This window comes from Festucalex cinctus, chromosome 8 (genome assembly GCF_051991245.1).
Source record: "Festucalex cinctus isolate MCC-2025b chromosome 8, RoL_Fcin_1.0, whole genome shotgun sequence".
Lineage (NCBI taxonomy): Eukaryota > Metazoa > Chordata > Actinopteri > Syngnathiformes > Syngnathidae > Festucalex > Festucalex cinctus.
In genome coordinates, this window is record NC_135418.1 from 10,526,525 (window position 1) to 10,549,006 (window position 22,482).

The 22,482-nt window shown below is 37.9% G+C and overlaps 2 protein-coding genes and 1 long non-coding RNA gene across 4 annotated transcripts in view; 1 reads left to right on the forward strand and 2 right to left on the reverse strand.

Annotated features, from left to right (window-relative positions):
• The window catches only part of sulf2a (sulfatase 2a), a 96,059-nt gene extending 82,717 nt beyond the window's left edge, over positions 1–13,342 (reverse strand). The window contains exons 1-2 of one of the 2 annotated variants that reach the window (XM_077528969.1): positions 13,280–13,342; positions 12,341–12,398 (exon numbers count right to left, since the gene is read on the reverse strand). The gene's annotated coding sequence lies outside the window, so the exon portion shown is untranslated. Of the gene's footprint in view, positions 1–12,340; positions 12,399–12,797; positions 12,814–13,279 lie in introns of those variants that run through there. The other variant, XM_077528970.1, reaches the window with a different exon arrangement.
• LOC144024530 (E3 ubiquitin-protein ligase TRIM35-like) lies at positions 397–1,848 on the reverse strand. The gene has a single exon (XM_077530869.1). The coding sequence runs from the start codon at positions 1,662–1,664 to the stop codon at positions 891–893; it is 774 nt and encodes a 257-aa protein (XP_077386995.1). The 5' UTR covers positions 1,665–1,848; the 3' UTR covers positions 397–890.
• Positions 13,343–15,851: 2,509 nt separating the features above from the next.
• The window catches only part of LOC144024328 (uncharacterized), a 38,879-nt gene continuing 32,248 nt past the window's right edge, over positions 15,852–22,482 (forward strand). The window contains exons 1-2 of the long non-coding RNA XR_013284741.1: positions 15,852–16,013; positions 16,099–16,175. This is a non-coding gene — a long non-coding RNA (uncharacterized LOC144024328). The remainder of the gene's footprint in view (positions 16,014–16,098; positions 16,176–22,482) is intronic.

Below are 22,482 nucleotides of genomic sequence, written 5' to 3' on the forward strand. Positions count from 1 at the left end.
CTCTGAGCCGCTCTTCCTCACATGGGTCACGGAGGTGCTGGAGCCACATCGACTATCTATAGTTGGAAAATTGCATGTGAACGCCTCATGCCGCATTTTCCACTGGACAATACCAGAGTTTTGATTTGGACTTTTGAGGTCTGCACAATAAAAGTCCTCAAATTACATTGCAGTTCTAGACAGGGACATATAGGGCTGGGTATCAATTTAATTCCCTCAATCGATCAATTGAAGTTTGCATGTTTGCACGAATGGATTGTCAATGTTTATTGGTAGCGCATTGACCGACAGTCCATTCATGTGTAAGTCTGTGTGTGATGTCGTGCTGGGAGTGATGTCATGCAGCCAACAAATTTGACATGCGGAGGACCAGCCTTTTGAATTTGGACACAGGTATATGTTTGGAGGATTTTAATCACATATTAAAAGAATGTATATCAAACATATAAGGATTGCTTACATTTCCCTATAATTTATATGTACTTTACATGCAGAAAACCTATATATTATGGTATATAGTCATATGTGAAAAGTATGTCTTTAAAACAGATAACATACAATTAAAAACTATGAAGCTTATGTGAATCATGCATAGAAAACATTTTTGCCATGCACCTTTCATATGTAACATACATATTTTGTACTTGATCCTTAGAAATAACTGTATTAAAAGAATGTGAAAGTGGCCACTTTCAGGAGTAAATCATAAATGAGACTTAGAAGCACTGATTTCTTGTAAGTTTGATCTTTTCCGCATGGGACACCCCTCTGGATGCAATGAAGGCAGCTGTCCTTCAACTCACAACTCACACTGGTCAGATCTTCAGACAAACTGAGTTGACGACTGGCCATCTCCTTCATTCGTTCCCACATGTTGAACTTGAGGTTGCCTACATGTTGAGTCTTCGTCCCTGCTCGGACATGTGGGGCACTTTCTCGATTACGGTCTTCACAGCCTGGTAGTAATTCATGAAACGGCTAGAAGAGGAAACGGGGTCAGAGGTCAGATGCTCCTCTGTGCTTCTGATCACGTCTGACAAAGCGGCAATGTCATTGTCAAGAATTTCAATCTTCTCCTTCACCAGCCGACACTCTTCCTCCTCTTCCTTCCTCACATCAGACAAACTGTCCTGCTCGTCAGCCTGCAGCAAGCGACGAAGCTCCTCAAACTTCTTCTTAATCTTGCTTTCCTCCTTGTCCCTCTGGACCTTGATGTGCACCGCTTCTTCATTCCTCTCCAATCTTATCTTTTTGAAATATTCTCGGTTTTTCTTTGCATACAGCAGGAATTTCTGCACCTCTTCATTGATGGAGTGGAACATGTGACCATAGTGGCGTTCTGTGTCTAAGCAGGAGATGCACACACATTCCTGGTGGTCAGTACAGAAGAATTTCAGTTTCTTCCCGTGCAAGCTGCAGATGTTGTCCAATTCCACTGATGTTTGTGAAAAAGCCTCACACACCTTGCTCAGGGCCAGGTTTGAACGGACATCCATCCTAAGATACCTTTTTCTACAGACTGGACACGATTGATCTCCTTTCTCGTCCCAACATTTCTCCACACAACCACGACAAAAGCTGTGACTACACGACAGAATGACAGGATCTTCAAATGTCCCCAAACAGCTCAAGCATTTGAGATGATCCTCAAATCGGCTGGCCATGGTCCTTGCAACAGTTGACAAGCTTCAAACGTTCACTCTCAGGAGAGCCGCAGTGCATCTGCCTCAGTCAGTCACAAGTGGTGAAATTGTGACTCCAAGCGTGCTTATCAGCTTGTATCTTCCCTTTAATGTGGCGTCTTCAGGGCGAACACATCACAGTTTCTTGGCTGGGGGATCAGAGCAGTGATGCCACAGAGGCTGCAGTTATGCTTTGTGACCAAAGGTGACAGTTATGAGTAAAAAAGTGACCAACTCCCACAATGATCCTTCCATCTATGATGTCATGTGTTTGCGGAAGCGCTTTGTTACAGCTGCTCTTGTTCACAATATAAAACATCCAATAAATGAAATCAACATTATTCATGTCTAATCACAGATGTCTAGGTTTCCCTTGACTTCTTCGTGTAAGCGATTATCAACAGTCGTGTGTCTTCTAGCGCACTTTCCCAACAATTCCAACATGCTGTGGCGCAAACACTGCTGAAGAAAGCCAGAGTTGATCTGCCTTTCATTTCCAAATTTCTGGAAAAAGCAAGCAGGTCAACTCTTTCTTAGATGGAAAATATCATCTTGGAGGTTTCCAGTCAGATTTGAAGATGATGCCTATCAATATAAATACTGAATAATGAAATAATTGAATTAGATAGAGAGATGATTAAACGAATAAAATATTGATAAAACAGAATAATAGATATCATAAAGTGTAATAACTATATAAATATTCAAATAGATATTAAAATAAACATACCGAACAATGAAATTATTATATCTTGAACTAATTGAATGATTAAAATGAATACATGGGGAAATATTACCATATATATATATATATATATATATATATATATATATATATATATATATATATATATATACATATATATATATATATATATATATATATATATATATACATATATATATATATATACACATATATATATATATATATATATATATATATACATATATATATATATACATATATATGTGTGTGTGTGGGGGGGGGGGGGGTGTATATAGGTTAATTAATCACAGAAAGATGTCGCATTAATCACGTATTAACGCATATTAATCGCACTATTTTTTTTGACCGCACTTGAGCCTTGAACGTAACCGCTGATGGTTTCAATGCACGGAATTTCCTACCCCTGTTGTTCCAAAATGAGCGGAGTGACTCCAGTTGGTGTGCTCGGTGGTAAATTTCGCTTTCAAAAACACCCCGACGGGGACTTTAGATAAAACAGAAGTAATTTGCGTTTAATTAATTAATTGCTGAATTGCACCCAATTGATATGATGCTGTTACGTTTTGAGCAATACACGCATGCATGCAATTGCGTACATGCATTTAATCAATGTTTGCAAATGACATCCAGATAATAAAATGCGTTAATGTCAAAATATTACGATATTTTGTATTTACTTTATATTACGCGAATACGCAAGTAATTTAGCTCATTAATCGTGATTAGCGAGCGTTCCGTTTGCATTTCAAACCTGGTAGACAATCCGTACATTTACCAGCTTCAGAGCTACTGGATCTGCATTGAAACAAAAACGACAGTGTGTAGACAATAACGGATCCCATTTGGCCGATTTTTTTCAAAACCTAATGAAAACAGAATGGCATGATATGTACTTTTCGAAAATAAAAACACTTTTATTGTTTCTTTATTTTATCTTTTATTAAACCTACAAATGTGTCAGATCAATTTGCCTGACCCTGTATATATATATTATATACATTTCGGTAAAGCTCGGGAACACCAAATGGAACATGTTGACTTATGCGCCGCAACTCACCCTGTCACATTGGCTTAAACCAGGGGTCAACAACCTTTACTATCAAAAGAGACATTTTAGTCTAATGTACTGAGGGCCCACATGCTAATTAGAGCTGCACCACAATAGAAAAATATGAAAGCATCCAAAACAGACATTTGAAATTTTTATTTTATATTTTCTCATTTTATTTTATTTTTTTTTTGTATTTTTTTTATTCTTCTGACTTTTCCCATACTTCATTTTTCAGACATTTTAAGACTTTTCCTTTTTTGCCATGTCATTTCTGACATTTTTGGCATCTTTCTGGTCATGTGGTAATTTCCTGCCCCTATTTTTCTTTTTGGACATTTTATGGCTATTTTTGACAGTTTTTTTCTCAATCAATTTTCTGCCATTTTTGACAATTTTGTGGATAGTTTAATTTATGGTAATTTTTGGTATTTTTTATGGACATTTTAGTTTTTGTATGTTTTCTTCTCTGCCTTTAAAAAACATTTCTGTTTTTTAGCAATTCCAAAGACAGTTTAGGCGTTCCCTCTTCCTTTTGAACATTTTATGTTAATTTTTTGGGGTAATTTTAAAAACTGTTTCATCTACATTTTCATCTCTCTTTTAATAACAACTTAAACATTTGGACTGTGACACTTTTTTCCCCCATTTAATTATTATTCTTTTTTTGTATCTAAATCCTTAATTAGTTTAAAGAATATGTAAGAAAAAATAAATAGTTTCTACTATTTTTTTTAGATGCACGGGGAGCCACAGGAGATGGACTAAAGAGCCAATAATTTATTTCCCAGTTTACATTCAGGGTCCTTTTCCCCCCCCCCCTCTTACTATTCCAACTGCAACTTCTTTGAACACTACAAAAGAGCAGAGTGGACGCCAGAGTTGATACAGGTGGTGAGACAACGTGCAAAGGTTCAACTAGAGTGAGAGGAGACCATTTGAATTAGGAAGGAGCTCAATTTGTTTTCTAATGGCTTCCAGAGAGGGCAAACAGCAAGCGGCGCGATCCAGATGTTCTCTTAGTTGTATTTCTTTCTCTCTTTCTTGCTAGAATTGCTCTCTCTCTCTCTCTCTCTCTCTCTCTCTCTCTCTCTCTCTCTCTCTCTCTCTCTCTCTCTCTCTCTCTCTCTCTCTCTCTCTCTCTCTCTCTCTCTCTCTCTCTCTCTCTGTGAATAAGATGGGGTGAACGTAACCGTAAAAAAAAAATATATATATATATACGTTTGTAACTGGGAGAGGAAGTCAGACTACATGGGAAAAAAAAGGAGGCCTCTGTAAGCCTGCAGTAAAATACTGACACTCTTAACAGTTTGTTCCTTATGTAACATTCCAGTCTGTAAATGTGATTAATTCGCCTTTGTAAAACTATGTAAAAGACCAATATAACAAAATGCAACTATGCCATGCACATTATCTGCAGCAGTATTAATATCAATCTAATAAAAACAAAATCTCATGAAAATATATGATATTCATATTCATGAGACTGATAAACATATTGTAAGCAAAGTGCTATAGACGTGCTTTGTAAACTGAAGTTGGCTGTAACAACTTTTGCTCTGACCAACACTCCCAATGCTAATTTAGTTTAAGTTACATGGCCCAGAGATCCAGACTCTGAAGGCCCTAGGAAGATTAGATTCACATAGCAGCACTGAAATCTGATTAGCCGAAGAATTTAACATTAACATTCTGTACATACTGTAAGCATTGCAGCCAAGTGAAACCACAAAATAAAAATAATAACCTCTTGTGAATAATTTTATGGCGCAAATATTAGGATGTAGGTTGTAAAAATAGGTCAACTCTTCTGATGGTGTTTAGGTCAGCTGAGATGGCTTTGTTGCTCACTCACCACTCGGTTCAAGTGATACGCTCCCCAATTTTTTTTTTTCCTCAATGTGGCCAAGTTTGGATATTCTATACTAAGGCATTGTGGGCAGCAAAGTATGATCAAGCTGCTATTGTATACAAGATGTGGATAAAAATATGATATGATCTACCAATGGAAATGTTACGATTTTTAACATCTTTGCAAATTTTTCGGCCAAGCTCTGTGTTGATCGGACCTCATAAATATTGAAATTGTTTAACATTTATGATTGTTGGCCTCTACCATTTTCTGAGCAAATTAAGGTGGAAAAGCTACTTTAGTCACACCTCACGCCACAGGATAATCGATAATACCAACAAATCCTCCAACAATAATGACCGTTTTGGTCATTTTACCATAAGTCTTCACCCTCAAAAAGAGGTCTTGTTGTAAGGACGGACTAAAATGTCCTCATTCTGTTGGATAAATATTTTGGTCCTCACAATGTAGTATGCACAAGTACACACACAATTGGGGCAGGTGGAATGACGGGTCTTGGACAACGGCCATCAAACACTGAAAACTATTATTGACAGGGACGTTAATGAGCGCGCATGTTGAGGCCATTATTTGCAGCACAGCATGTTGAAAGTGTTGGGGAATTACACCAGAAGACACACGACTGTTGATAATCGCTTACACGAAGAAGTCAAGGGAAACCTAGACATCTGTGATTAGACGTGAATAATGTTGATTTCATTTATTGGATGTTTTTTTTCATGTGAACAAGAGCAGCTGTAACAAAGCGCTTCCACAAACACATGACATCATAGATGGAAGGATCATTGTGGGAGTTGGTCACTTTTTTACTCATAACTGTCACCTTTGGTCACAAAGCATAACTGCAGCCTCTGTGGCATCACTCCTCTGATCCCCCAGCCAAGAAACTGTGATGTGTTCGCCCTGAAGACGCCACATTAAAGGGAAGATACAAGCTGATAAGCACGCTTGGAGTCACAATTTCACCATTTGTGACTGACTGAGGCAGATGCACTGCGGCTCTCCTGAGTGAACGTTGGAAGCTTGTCAACTCGCAAGGACCATGGCCAGCCGATTTGAGGATCATCTCAAATGTTTGAGCTGTTTGGGGACGTTTGAAGATCCTGTCATTCTGTCATGTAGTCACAGCTTCTGTCGTGGTTGTGCGGAGAAATGGTGGGATGAGAAAGGAGATCAATCGTGTCCAATCTGTAGAAAAAGGTGTCTTAGGATGGATGTCCGTTCAAACTTGGCCCTGAGCAAGGTGTGTGAGGCTTTTTCACAAACATCAGTGGACTTGGACGACGTCTGCAGCTTGCACGGGAAGAAACTGAACCTCTTCTGTACTGACCACCAGGAATGTGTGTGCATCTCCTGCTTTGGCACAGAACGCCACGATGGTCATAGGTTCCACTCCATCATTGAAGAAATGCAGAAATTCCTGCTGTCAGCAAAGAAAAGCCGAGAATATTTCCAAAATATAAGATTGGAGAGGAATGAAGAAGTGATGCACATCAAGGTCCAGAGAGACAAGGAGGAAAGCAAGATTAAGAAGAAGTTTGAGGAGATTCGTCGCTTGCTGCAGGCTGACGAGCAGGACAGTTTGTCTGATGTGAGGGAGGAAGAGGAGGAAGAGAGTCGGCTGGTGAAGGAGAAGATTGAAAGTCTTGACAATGACATTGCCGCTTTGTCAGACGTGATCAGAAGCACAGAGGAGCATCTGACCTCTGACCCCGTTTCTTCTGATTTCAATTTCATGAATAACTACCAGGCTGTGAAGACCATAATCGAGAAAGTGCCCCACATGTCCGAGCAGGGACGAAGACTCAACATGTAGGCAACCTCAAGTTCAACATGTGGGAACGAATGAAGGAGATGGCCAGTCGTCAACTCAGTTTGTCTGAAGATCTGACCAGTGTGAGTTGTCAAGAAGGACAGCTGCCTTCATTGCATCCAGAGGGGTGTCCCATGCGGAAAAGATCAAACTTACAAGAAATCAGTGCTTCTAAGTCTCATTTATGATTTACTCCTGAAAGTGGCCACTTTCGCATTCTTTTCATACACAGATATTTCTAAGGATCAAGTAAAAAATATGTATGTTACATATGAAAAGTGTATGACAAAAATGTTTTCTATACATGATTCACATAAGCTTCATAGTTTTTAATTGTATGTTATCTCTTTTAAAGACATACTTTTCATATATGATTATATACCATAATATATAGCTTTTCTGCATGTAAAGTACATATAAATTGTAGGGAAATGTATGCAATCCTTATGTTTGTTATACATTCTTTTAATATGTGATTAAAATCCTCCAAAACATATACCTGTGTCCAAATTCAAAAGGCTGGTCCTCCACAGGCCAAATTTGTCGGCTGCATGACATCACTCCGAACGCGACTCAACATCACACACAGACTTGCACATGAATGGACTGTCGGTCAATGCGCTACTGACAAGCATTATTGACAATCCATTCTTGCAAACTTCACCCAGGAAGGGCGAACCCTGCAGTCGATCTCACGTCCTCTGCACTGGGAGGCAAATGTGTTAACCAGTCACCACCGTGTCACGTCATCGATTGAGGAAATCGCAATTGGTACCCAGTCCTATATTTCCTTGTCTAGAACTAATGTAATTTGAGGACTTTTATCGTGTAGAAATCAAAAGTCAAAATCAAAACTCAGGTCTTGTCCAGTGGAAAATGAGACATGAGAAGTTCACATACAATTTTCCAACTAGATAGTCAACGTGGCTCCAGCACCCCTACAACCTTTGTGAGGAAAAGCGGCTCAGACGACGGACGGACGGACGGACGGACGATCGACATGGTATTATTTACAATACTTTGAATTTGAAAAAAAAAGCACATACTTCTGGTCTGTACACGTGTACACTGCAGTTTCTGGTTGCCACTATCCAAGCAAAACGGCTTGATTTTTCACTCGTTCTCTGCTCGATTTACCTCACCTTGCTTTGTCGGACGTAAGTCGTATAATAAAAGCACATTCATCCACGTCAGCTTAAAAAAAAAAAAAAGACAAAGGATTTAAGCTATATGTGTGTTCCATTCAAACAACACAGGCATGGCTCCTCTTGTCAACGAACGCCGTCCTTTCTCTGACGTGGCCTCCAGTATATCCTCTTTCAAAAAATGCCGACTACACACCCAAGTGTATAATAGCAAACTGCTCCCAGCGGATGGCGACAAGCCACCGACGTTGTTTCTCCGCGACGGAGGGAAATCCAAAAAAACTAAGTATGCCATTATAGCTAGCAGTAGTGTGACACAACCGGACACAACAACACTGAGTATAAGTGGTTGTTGTATGCATATTCTTATATTTATTCACTTTTTTCATTTTTACCTGATTGACTTTTTCCACCGGAAGTCCATTGGCATATATCCCATTGCGCATTCAGGTGTCTAAGGTTGTGTCGTTAGTTTTGGGACGTGGCCAATTACGTCACAACAGGAACCAGAAACAAACTCTTGTGCAAAATCTCTTCCGTGGCATACACCCCATAGGGCATCTGCCTCAAATTCCATCTGCTCGTTAGTCAGCTGTTAAAAACAGTGCAGTTATCACACCTTGGAGGGCTGCTGGACCAAGCGGATTGGCAAGAATCGTGGCTCCAACAAGGGAGATGTCTCTTGAGACCAAAGACAGGATTATCAAACTTCTTGAAGAAGGTAACTACACGTATGGTTGCCAAAGATGTGGGCTGTTCACAGTCAGCTGTATCGAAGATCTGGACCAAGTACAAACAGCATGGGACGGTTGTTAAAGTCAAGCGTCCTGGTAGACCAAGGAAGACATCTAAACGTCAAGACAAACAACTAAAGGCCATATGTCTTGAAAACAGGAAATGCACAACAAGACAAATGAAGAAGAAATGGGAGGAAGATGGAGTCAATGTATGTGACAGAACTCTGCAAAATCGCTTCAAGGAAATGGAATTTACATACAGGAAAGCTAAAAGGAAACCATCATTGACGCTTAAACAAAAAAGAACAAGACTGCAATGGGCTAAGGAGAGGCAATCATGGACTGTGGATGACTGGACGAAGCTTATCTTGAGTGATGAGTCACAAATCTGCATTGGACATTGTGATGATGCTGGAAATTTTGTTTGGTGTCGTTCCAGTGAGATTTACAAAGAAAACAACAAAATTCCCACAGTCCTTGATGATATGGGGCTGCATGTCAGGCAAAGGCACTGGGGAGATGGCTGTGGTTAAATCTTCAATAAATGCACAAGTTAACATTGACATTTTGGACAGCTTTCTTATCACTTCAATTGAAAAAATGTTTGGGGATGATGAAATCATTTTCCAAGATGACAATGCATAATGCCACAGAGCAAAAACTGTGAAAGCATTCCTTGGAGAAAGATGCATCCAGTCAATGTCATGGCCTGCAAATAGCCCAGATCTCAACCCAATTGAAAACCTGTGATGGAAATCGAAAAATAAATAACAAATGGTCCATGGCAAGGCTCCGACCTGCAAAGATTATCTGGCAACTGCAATCAAAGAGAGTTGGCACCAGATTGATGAAGAATACTGTTTGTCACTCATCAAGTCCATGCCTCAGAGACGGCAAACTGTCATAAAAGCCAGAGGTGCTGCAACTAAATACTAGTCATGTGTTTTGATTGTTTTTTTTTCTTTGTCTGTTTTTCATGATTCCATATTTGTTTCCTCAGAATGGAGTGACTCCATAATTATTTCCCTGCACTTGCTCTATAAAATTAACATTCACTGACTAGCACAATGTTTTTTCTTCATTTCTTTAGTGTTTCTGAAAGCCAGGATGTTGCACTTTGGAATGACCTTACGACTGTTTCATGCTTTTTATCTGAGTTTGATCTACAGAATAAGACATCTGAGGGAGTGCTCGTCCAAGACTGGTGATGCAATACTTTTTGCTAGGGGTTGTATGAGAAAAGAAATCAAAGGGTCTACAGATAAAAAAAAAAAAAAAAAAAAAAAAAAAATTAGAAACGTGGCATAAGCAGGATAATCAATCAAAGTCATTGCACAAACATCGGCATAAACCCTGAAGAAGAAATAAACCACAAATGTACTAAGTAACAGTCGTTGAATGGGTAGACCAAGAAAAATAACAGTTGATGACAGAAACATTTTGGGAGCTGTAACAAAAGACTGTAAAACAACTGCAAGTGAAATTAGTAACATCAAAAGGGCAGGAAAGAATATCACAATCTTTGTTCATGCAGCAAGATACATGGTGCCAAAACAAATGAGTTCACCGGGGATAGAAGGACAACTTTAGCCGATCACCAGACAGACCCATTTGAGCGTGCATTTTTTTTTTTTTTGTTGCTCTAAATATTATTGCCTGAAAATAAAAGCTGCAGGAGGTGCAGACTGCCCATAAATGGTGAAATTTTTCCCCTTAACATTTGACAGAAAGTACATTTTTCATCACACTCATGTGCGACAAGCAAATTTGCTGATTAATAATAACAACAATAATAATAATAAATTATTATTATTATTATTATTATTATTATTATTATTATTATTGTCGAAAAATTTTGTTGCTGACAAGCTCCTGTTCTACTCGTCAGTCTATTTATCATTTATATCGTGAAAATGAGTGGAAATGTGAATAATTACTTCATAAGTCGATTTACAGTGTGTGCCCCTACATATTCTACTTGCACCACAAATTTATTATTTTATTTTTTTTCAAATTAGGGGCCACTGTGAGTAAATAAAAAAAAAAAAAAAAAGGTTATTCTGGAGTCCTAACCCAAACGTCTAAACCTGTCTTATCTGATATTCATTTTTGATGTCAAACCAGAAATGCTGTCAGCCTTCAACAGAAATAAAGGAGCTGACCTCACTGTTCTTATACTTTTGGAGTGAAGTGTAGATTCCATTAAAGTGTCATTTGTGCTGCCTACATAAAAATAAATCATCACATTACTGACACTGTTGGGAATTACCTGGAGATAATTTCCCTGAGGAATAGAACATTAAGGCTGTCAGATTTTATTTACACTTAAAAACAATGCTGGTAGATAGTGTACTGCTATTACTTTCAGAATATACTTAATTTTAAACAACAATTTGTCTGAAAATAGTGAGAAGGAGATAAAACCAAGATGATAGAATTAAATCAGCTTCAACAAGTGAACCTCACTTATATTATGTACTTCAGTTTACTATGCGATATTTGTAGTTATGAAAAGTGTTGTTGACATTAATTGGAACTTACAATCCTACTTTTGTTTCCTACTTTTGTTGGTGGCGCATCACAACTGGTGGATGTCTGGCGCGATATACTGTACTGTTGTACAAACAAAACAAACATTTCTAGCTTCACTCTTAAACACGATGAAAGGTCGGGTTGTAAATTATACAGTGGCTATAGATCAGATTGAGATTTTTAATGTTTGTAATAAACAGGCGCCAGGATACTTCCATGTAGCAGAAAAATGATTGGCCACCACTGACCTGAACTGAAAAGAGTTTAGATTTATTTTATTTTAAAGTTTTCTTAAATATATATCTAATTTAATAGTAAAAGTAATTTAATGCTAATGGATTCATTCCATTTCGCCGTCAAGTAGCATCATCTTGATTGTGTGAATTTCCCCCTTGTCTATTTTCTGAATTAAAACACAAGTTACATTACAGTCTGTGCTCCTTATCTCTTTGAAGTAATTTATCTCACGTAACATCTTTTTGACCGTGACTCAACACATTCAATCTACCGTACTAGAGAAGAAGGCTAAAATCATCATTTACAGTTCCATTTTCTCAATCACTTTGCCTTGGTCAAATGACATGTAAAGTTTATTACTGCCATTTTGACATGGTCTAATAAATACATAAAAATAAAAATAAAAATAAACTATAGGTGCCAATAAAGAAATATTGGAAGGAGACACTACTAATCTTTTAAACAAATGTATGTGAAATTGAAAATGTCTCAACGTGCCATGAATGAGAATACTTGAAACATGGGAAAACTCATCTCTCTTACCTTAATTACGCATGCCAGCTCAGTCACTCTCAAGTGACGCCTCTTGTCAAGTAGTTGCCTGGAGCAAGGAAAAAAGAAGAGAAAGTGAATGAGTGAATGACCTTCAGTGGCAGCCGCATTTTGTGCTACATTACACCAAGGCTTACCACCTGCAGAAGCTGCAACCTTTTGGATTCAGAATGTACAGAATATAGTTTTGTTGTGTTATTTGTATGTCTATCCAACCATCTTCTATACCGCTTGTCCATATTAGGAATGTGGGTATCTCAGGGCACATAGTCATATAGGTCACACCTATCAGACAATTTTCAAACACGAATGTTTTTGTATTCTGGGATGAAGGCGGAATAAATTGGAGAAAACATTCAAGTATGGAAGGAGCATGCAAATTACACACAGAAAGGATAGGGCTGAGATTCGAACCAGAAGATCAAAACTATGAGGGAGACAAGCTCACCATTTACAACGCTGTTGCCATTTCTGAGTGTGTCTGTAATTATTTCTCCACATCTAAGATATGATGTTGATTAGTGGGGTTGTTGCAGCCGACCGTGTTGCATCATATCGTTACCATGAGTTTCTGACGTTATATTTTGCCTCACTTGTGAGTAGGGTATTTGAAACACTAAATTCTACACGACTGAAAGCGCCATATAAAACGGTCACGTTAAACACACTCCTGAATCAACACAGAGTATCGTTATTTGTGTAAGAGCATAACTAATAGAGAATGTTGTAGTAGTATGTCAGATATATAGCTCTACCTAAAATTGTGGCCTGTGACTTGTGAATGTAGTTTAGCGTATGTGTTGTGTTACTAGGATCCCCGCACTACGTGGTGTGGAAGATAGAGTTTTGACAAATGAGTTTGCATCCTGGCAATGACTAAGTTTGCAAGTTAGTTTTCTTCTAATCTAGAACACATTTCAGGTAACCTACCTCCTGTGACGTCATATCTATGCGTCCGTTGTGCAACGGCTTTAGCGGAGTGTTGACTTGCAGTGCCATCTGCTGCTCGATAATTTTAAACAAACAGCGAGGGATAGTTTTTACATGACATAAATATTATATTGTTCTGTTCAATAAAGCATTTAAAAATAACGTTACTTTAAAATTATGTGTACAATTAGTTTATATTATGAATTAGTCATAATATTTAAAACGAGGCTGGATTTAATCAGGTAGCGTACTGTCAAAACCAAATGGAAGTTGTTATTCCTTACACCCTGAACGACATAAACGCATCACCGCCTTTTTGATCGTGCCATGAGTATTTGAATGAATTGATGGTTAGGAGGGAGAAAAAAAAGAAAAAAAAACTTACCGTATTTGATAGAATCAGATTGATATTATCCATCCATCAATCCATCTTCATGACCATTTATTCCTCACAAGATTGCCAGCCAATCGTAGAGATTGATATTGTTAATAATAATTTTATTCTTAAATATTATTATTATTATTATTATTATTATTATTATTATTATTATTATTACTATTATTATTATTATTATTATTATTATTATTTCTTTATAATAGCACATTAGAATATCTACTATATTTGCTAAATTGGTTTCAGTGATTCGAATAACCTTTCAAATACAGTACTGTACAGTATTGTTATTTCATCTGACACACGGGGGCGCCCTTAGTCCACATAATAGTTTTCTCTACTAAACTGAATGTCATTAAAAAAAAAAAATAACATAGGCCTACGCATTTTAAGGAAATACATGAAATAATTTTTGGATCTATAAAAAAAATTAAAATAAAATAAATTGTAGGTTTTATTTTTCAAAAAGTGACGGCTTTACACAGAATATAACTGGGCACAATCATTTAAGTGTTTTATTTGTTGGACTCAAACAATTAATTCGAACCTTACAACTGAAAACTCAACTTAAGATGTATCATAAACAGCCTTGTTCATTCAAGCATCAATTGTTCCTGAGGGGTGTGTATGCTGTGGGAAGAATGTGCTTGGATTACATAAATTCGTCCCAGAGTTATGGGAGAGCAGTAGAGAGAAGTATAGCAATAACTTGTAGATCCCATCTCCATGAGACCACTTCAAAGAGCTATGTTTAGTTTTCATTATCTCTTCAAGCAACAAAGGTCCTAAAAAGGACATATTGTACAAAAAAACGCAACTCTAAGAACTCATTTAGACTGACTGTCTAGCAATAGGAAATGCGCTACTTCTACTCGTCAGGCCTATTTCCTTGGCCAAGATTGCAAACCTCCTGATTCTGCTTCATCTGATTTATCAGACCCTATTTTAGGAGCCATAATAGTAACATGGATGCTTATATTGACAGTTTCTGCCACAAACGACTATTTTGCTAGTCGACTAATCACCAACAGTAGTCGCGATTAGTTCACTAATCGGATCGGATTGTCAGCCTCCTTAAATAATTGCCCAAAGTCTTTTTTCAACTCTTTTTTTTTTTTTTTTTTCCTCAGAAAACCCCAAAAACTGAAACACATTCTGATTATGTGTTCATTTTCATTTCAGGGATATAATTATATACACATAAAATAATAAACTGTTTAACTAAGGATGTAGCAAATTTTAGCAAAGGTGGCCAGCATTTTTTTATTTTTTTATTTTGACGACTTGGGCCAATATTTTTAAGGGGCTGACAAGCAAGCAGCTACTCTTATATAACCATCATTAGCATATAGCTTGAATTTGTTAAGATATATATTATGTACAAGTTAGTAATAAAGATGGTGACAGGTGAAAGGTAACAGACAAACAGTACATTCAACTTTTATTAAAGTGCAGTTTGGACCAGAATTCCTTGTGCAATCCAAAAAAGACAATTATGCCGGTAGTATATTTGAACTTTTAGCTCAAATACTGTTGCCTTTAACATTTATAACAACAAATGTTGAACGCATTTGAAAATAAAACCAAAACTAAAAAGCAATTAGTAATATGAATACAGTCTTCCCTCGCTATAACGCGCTTCACTTTTCGCGGTCTCGCTGTATCGCGGATTTTTTTTAAGTGCAATTTTGCACATTTTTTTTTTTTACAGTAATATACCCATTTTATAAAATTTATGAAGGTTTGAACATTGTCAATGTTTGAACAAGAGAGAAATGTGAGAACATGTAAATGCCTCAATGAGAAAAGTGTATAAATTGTGCGGTCGGGGATTTTAGAGCCTTAAAACATTTATAAGAGTTGTAAAACATAAAGCTAACTAACTTCGCGGATTTCATTTATTGCGGGTATTTTTTTGGTACCTAACCCCAGCGGAAAAGGAGGGAAAACTGTACAACAAACATGTAAACAATATAAAAAATACTTTTGAGGCATGCACGTTGATGGCTTCATAATAAAGCTCTCCAATGAAGTGGAACGGAGTCTTTTAGCACTGTAACGTAGCGTTAAGACATCGTTGCCACATTTACTATTCAACCATAAAATCGCTGCGTTACAGGCCAAGCCTGGCCCTTTAAGTGCTGTAGTGCCGCACTTTGGCACAGGAGGGCGGTGTTGTTTAGGAAAGAGAAGGAGAGCGGAAGACCTTACGTGTGTCTGTAGTTGAGGAGTGCTAAAATAAAGGTTTGTGTGAAACAACGAAAACGAGTCTGCCTGCTCAGTCGCCATACCATCGGTTAGGAGGTCTTAAAAGAAGAGGACTTAAAAGCTGAAACCAACGTGGGCATGTTTTATCACACAGTGTGTGCTAAATGAACGTCCACCTTAGCACTTAGCTACGCTAACCATCCAAAATAATTTACAGTGGCTGAGATGACTGTCCCTCGCCGTCAGAAGGATTCGACAAAAGGTGCTTCCGTCTCAACTGCCGTGAGAGGCAAGGTCTGTCTTGCATATTTTACATTGAACATTATTCGCTTGAGTGTTCCCAAACCTTCGAAGTTCGATGTCGGTTAGCCATGAGAACATACTGTGTACAGCTGGTGCTGGCGTCACGTCTGACCCGGATTAATGCTACTGCGTATGTGCGTCTAGTAAGAGCAGGCAGGAGGACTATGGCGTTAGATTTGTGCCACAATTCCGTGCGTAACAAAATGTGTTTCGTACGTACAAAATGTGTTTCGTGCGTAACAAAATGTGTTTCGTACGTACAAAATGTGTTTCGTACGTACCAAAAATGTGTTTCATACGTACAAAATGTGTTTCGTGCGTACAAAACAGTCCTCGCGCACGCTTGCTACGTCTCTCCTCAACACGTACGAAACTTTGATTTACGCTTGCGATGCAAGGGTCGAGGCGTAATATTTGTGCCACAATTCTTAACCAATCAGGAGTCGGACAGGAGAGCAAATCCTGATTGGCTGTTTAATATCCAATCAGGCAGAACTTTGACAACGTGTCGTCAAGCCGCGTTGCATCATGGGCGCTTCTTCGATTATTTATTTTTTTTTGTTTACTAGCACTTTGTTGTTCAATGCTTTGAATGTTAGTGTTAATTTGGGTCTGCCCCCATCCCAAAGTCAGCTGGGATAGGTGGCAGTTTACCTGTGACCCTAACTGATCGATTAGAAATACTTAGAAATAAACTAGCTTTAGTGTCTAAGGAATCTGGTGGGCGCTTCTCCTCTAATGCAAAATTGCTACAGACCAAGGGTATGACACAACAAGGTCAAGCAAACGTTTTCAGGACCACCTGCAGATGGTTGGACCATTCAGGGTGCCATAACATGGCCATAAAAAAAGCTCTCAAGTCACTTTGTTACAATACAAGTTAACACACTCGGAGGAGTTTACAGCTGGAGCAGATACACACTAAAGTGCTTTACGAAGTCCATGCCTGACAGGTTTGACAATGATGCACATTCACACTCCGACACCTGCACACACACACACACACACCTTTTTTTTTTTCTTTAAACAATGACCTTTATTTTGATTGCTTAAAATAACACCATATGACTTTCATGACTTATTCAAGTTGCCAAAATTTGATGACACTTGGTTTTAACACACAAAATTTTTAGGCTCACAAGAACACAATTCACATCGCATAGCAACACAAACAGACTAAATTATTATTCCATTTCATGCACCTTTCAGTTAATATCCGTCAGTCGAAAGAAAACATTCCATGATACTACAGGTAAAAAAACAAAAAACAAAAAATGAGCACTTGAAACTGTTTTGACCTGTTAATAGTCTACAAATCCCCATCATCGAAATAAATGGCTCCCTGTTTTTTCTTGACAATGTTGCTGTATAAATGCATTTTATGTTCATCCTGAAATTTCACGTGAAGGCCAAATATCCCTAACTTTTTGTGAGTAGTGTATAGAATAATCCAGATGAACTCATTTGCTCCCAAAAACGTATAAATACGTTTTATCTTAAATGTTTTAAGTGTCCCGAAGACGTATTTATACGTTTGTTTGTTTTTTCATGCTGGCGCATAAAGAAGGCTTTGATGCAGCCTCTCAACTGCAGAGAAAGGGTGAAAAAAATGGTAGTAATTACAAAAACATCCAGCAGGTGGCAGCAGAGTATAAGAGATCAACCAGGGCCATGTTGAAAACAAGCTGATTTACCAACAATTCTAAGCAGATTTGTGAATAATGAAACTTAGCTATATTCTAATGCTAATTTCTGCAAAACGGAAACAGATAGAGATATACGTTTTAGTTTTTGTTTCCCTGATGAAAGAAGAGACAAATATGTCTTTTGGTAGGTTCCATGTTTTATAGCAATAGAACACAATATTCTGTGGGCCTTGCAAAATCAGTCAAAATCCAGTAAAACAGCTGGGAGCTAAGGGGGTTGCTTCAGTGGAAATGGCTGGAAGTGAAGGAGTTAAAATCTCCAACTGTTTAGATAGCTAGATAGATTTTTTTTTTTAATTATTATTCCTTATAAATGTAAGCATTCACGCATAATTGAATGCAAATGTAAATTCAAATGAGAAAGGTCTATATTTTATTTTTATCAGTCTATCCCGTTTCAATATTCCTTACCCAGTTTAAGGCCACTCAGGGGTTGGAGCTATTACTTCAACTCCAATACCACACTGCCAATGCCACATCAAGTTCAACATTGAAAATGTTTTAAAAACAAAACAAGGAAAAAGTGAACATTGCATTGATCGTACTAAAGGTCATGAACAGCAATTCCCACACATCACAGCTGTGTCACTGTTTTTCTTCACCTCTTTATCAGAAGTTACATCATATACACAGTCATCTACTTGAGCACCCTGGTTGCATTTCTTCACACCTGAATCTAAGATTGCCGATAACATGTTAAAACATGTTTTCCTTACGTGAAGTACAAACCTAGGAAACAAATTTAAAAAAAATCCCTGCACCACCTCTGCTGTTCACTCAGTAATATTTTTGCACATGTTAATTGTGTAATATGACCACTTGTATTAGACCTTCAAAACAATTTCAGGATGTAAGTTAGTGTGGAAAAGTGGTATGTGCACAAGAGTGCGATCACTGTTATGTGACGTTAAGGTGATTGATCCAGCTGTGCACATTTATGCTCCGTACCATGCTTTGTACACTTTTTCAATTGGATTACGAAACCAAAGAAAACAAGGGAAAATCCTTAAAGGCCTATTGCGTGATATTGTCATTCTTCGTGTGTAAATAAGAAAATGTGTACAATTACATTTAAATGCATAGATAAATCAATGATGGGGTCAGAAGTGGAGACTCACCTTCTCTCGTGGTCATGAAATGAAAAGGGATATCTCTTGCAGGTAGACTTTTCGTGTGTTTTAACTCTGCCACCAACAACGGATGCAAACGGAATATTTATGGAAATATATGCAATAGCTAAATATGTAAATAATGGAACATTAAAATATTTTCATATTTATTTAAATACATATTGACTCAATTGCATAAACATTTAGATACAAAATACATATTGAAAAAATTGAGTCATTAAGTAAATAAGCAGTAAAATATTTAAAACATTACAATAGTGAAATAGAAATATTTTCATAAATATTAAAATAAACGGAAACAAAAACATCAATACAAACCAAATTACAGCTTCGAGCAGCTATAAAGGCCCCTCGCAACGCAGGCTATGTTGGGGTACTCGCACAATTGTAAATAAAGAGGGTGGCCGAACACCAGCCACAGTTTCCAGTTTTTGTTGTCTCCCACCTCAACATCTCGTACGTTCCAGAGGCCAAAGCGCAACCAACACCCCATATGGGAAATATCTACAGAAATTTTGTAGCATTTTAATCTTTTTTTATATGGTATTTATAAGTAATACATATGGGAGTTGAGTGGATATAATATCCTTCATAAATTTGTCTAATATGAAACATAAAATGATGTGTGCGTGCGTGTGCACCCAGTCAGCGATTATTCTAGCCAAATTTAGGTCCCATTATTAGTTCCTGCTTGCGAAATGTAAGACTACTATTGGTTGTCCAACTCATGTACACTGTAAAAAAAAAAAAAAAAAAAGTTTGGGGAGTGGTAAATATCAGCCATGAATATCATGTAATAGTGTAATATCATGTAAAACTTACCTGATTAATTTTCGATAGAAGAGGAATAATTACATTACAGTTAAAGTAAACCTACAAAACTATACTTGATAACAGTAAACAAGTGTTTTCTCATTCAATGAATTTTTTTACAACTATTAAAAAAAATACAAATTACAATAATATAAAGAGAATTCCATTTTACATTTATAAACAGAAAATATGCTAGTTTTATTTTAAAAATTGCATAAACAGTAAACAAGTGTTATATAATAAAAATGTTTAACATTGACGTTGTATGTGCTATTTATCAAGTTCAAATTATGGCAAATAATACTACATGTCGAATATCCATCCATCCATCCATCCTCTGAGCCGCTCTTCCTCACATGGGTCGCGGAGGTGCTGGAGCCACATCGACTATCTATAGTTGGAAAATTGCATGTGAACGCCTCATGCCGCATTTTCCACTGGACAATACCAGAGTTTTGATTTGGACTTTTGAGGTCTGCACAATAAAAGTCCTCAAATTACATTGCAGTTCTAGACAGGGACATATAGGGCTGGGTATCAATTTAATTTCCTCAATCGATCAATTGAAGTTTGCATGTTTGCACGAATGGATTGTCAATGTTTATTGGTAGCGCATTGACCGACAGTCCATTCATGTGTAAGTCTGTGTGTGATGTCGTGCTGGGAGTGATGTCATGCAGCCAATAAATTTGACATGCGGAGGACCAGCCTTTTGAATTTGGACACAGGTATATGTTTGGAGGATTTTAATCACATATTAAAAGAATGTATATCAAACATATAAGGATTGCATACATTTCCCTATAATTTATATGTGCTTTACATGCAGAAAACCTATGTATAATGGTATATAGTCATATATGAAAAGTATGTCTTTAAAACAGATAAAATACAATTAAAAACTATGAAGCTTATGTGAATCATGTATAGAAAACATTTTTGCCATACACTTTTCATATGTAACATACATATTTTGTACTTGATCCTTAGAAATATCTGTGTATGAAAAGAATGCGAAAGTGGCCACTTTCAGGAGTAAATCATAAATGAGACTTAGAAGCACTGATTTCTTGTAAGTTTGATCTTTTCCGCATGGGACACCCCTCTGGATGCAATGAAGGCAGCTGTATGTTGAACTTGAGGTTGCCTACATTTTGAGTCTTCGTCCCTGATCGGACATGTGGGGCACTTTCTCGATTACGGTCTTCACAGCCTGGTAGTAATTCATGAAACGGCTAGCAGAGGAAACGGGGTCAGAGGTCAGATGCTCCTCTGTGCTTCTGATCACGTCTGACAAAGCGGCAATGTCATTGTCAAGAATTTCAATCTTCTCCTTCACCAGCCGACACACTTCCTCCTCTTCCTTCCTCACATCAGACAAACTGTCCTGCTCATCAGCCTGCAGCAAGCAATGAAGCTCCTCAAACTTCTTCTTAATCTTGCTTTCCTCCGTGTACCTCTGGACCTTGATGTGCGCCGCTTCTTCATTCCTCTCCAATCTTATCTTTTTGAAATATTCGCGGCTTTTCTTTGCATACAGCAGGAATTTCTGCACCTCTTCATTGATGGAGTGGAACCTGTGACCATAGTGGCGTTCTGTGTCTAAGCAGGAGATGCACACACATTCCTGGTGGTCAGTACAGAAGAACTTCAGTTCCTTCCCGTGCAAGCTGCAGATGTTGTCCAATTCCACTGATGTTTGTGAAAAAGCCTCACACACCTTGCTCAGGGCCAAGTTTGAACGCACATCCATCCTAAGACACCTTTTTCTACAGACTGGACACGATTGATCTCTTTTCTCGTCCCAACATTTCTCCACACAACCACGACAGAAGCTGTGACTACACGACAGAATGACAGGATCTTCAAATGTCCCCAAACAGCTCAAACATTTGAGATGATCCTCAAATCGGCTGGCCATGGTCCTTGCGAGTTGACAAGCTTCAAACGTTCACTCTCAGGAGAGCCGCAGTGCATCTGCCTCAGTCAGTCACAAATGGTGAAATTGTGACTCCAAGCGTGCTTATCAGCTTGTATCGTCCCTTTAATGTGGCGTCTTCAGGGCGAACACATCACAGTTTCTTGGCTGGGGGATCAGAGCAGTGATGCCACAGAGGCTGCAGTTATGCTTTGTGACCAAAGGTGACAGTTATGAGTAAAAAAGTGACCAACTCCCACAATGATCCTTCCATCTATGATGTCATGTGTTTGTGGAAGCGCTTTGTTACAGCTGCTCTTGTTCACATGAAAAAAAACATCCAATAAATGAAATCAACATTATTCACGTCTAATCACTGATGTCTAGTTTTCCCTTGACTTCTTCGTGTAAGCGATTATCAACAGTCGTGTGTCTTCTGGCGTAATTCCCCAACAATTTCAACATGCTGTGGTGCAAATAAGGGCCTCAACATGGGGGCGCATTAACGCCCCTGTCAATAATAGTTTTCAGTGTTTGATGGCCGTTGTCCAAGACCCGTCATTCCACCTGCCCCAATTGTGTGTGTACTTGTGCATACTACATTGTGAGGACCAAAATATTTATCCAACAGAATGAGGACATTTTAGCCCGTCCTTACAACAAGACCTCTTTTTGAGGGTGAAGACTTATGGTAAAATAACCAAAACGGTCATTATTGTTGGAGGATTTGT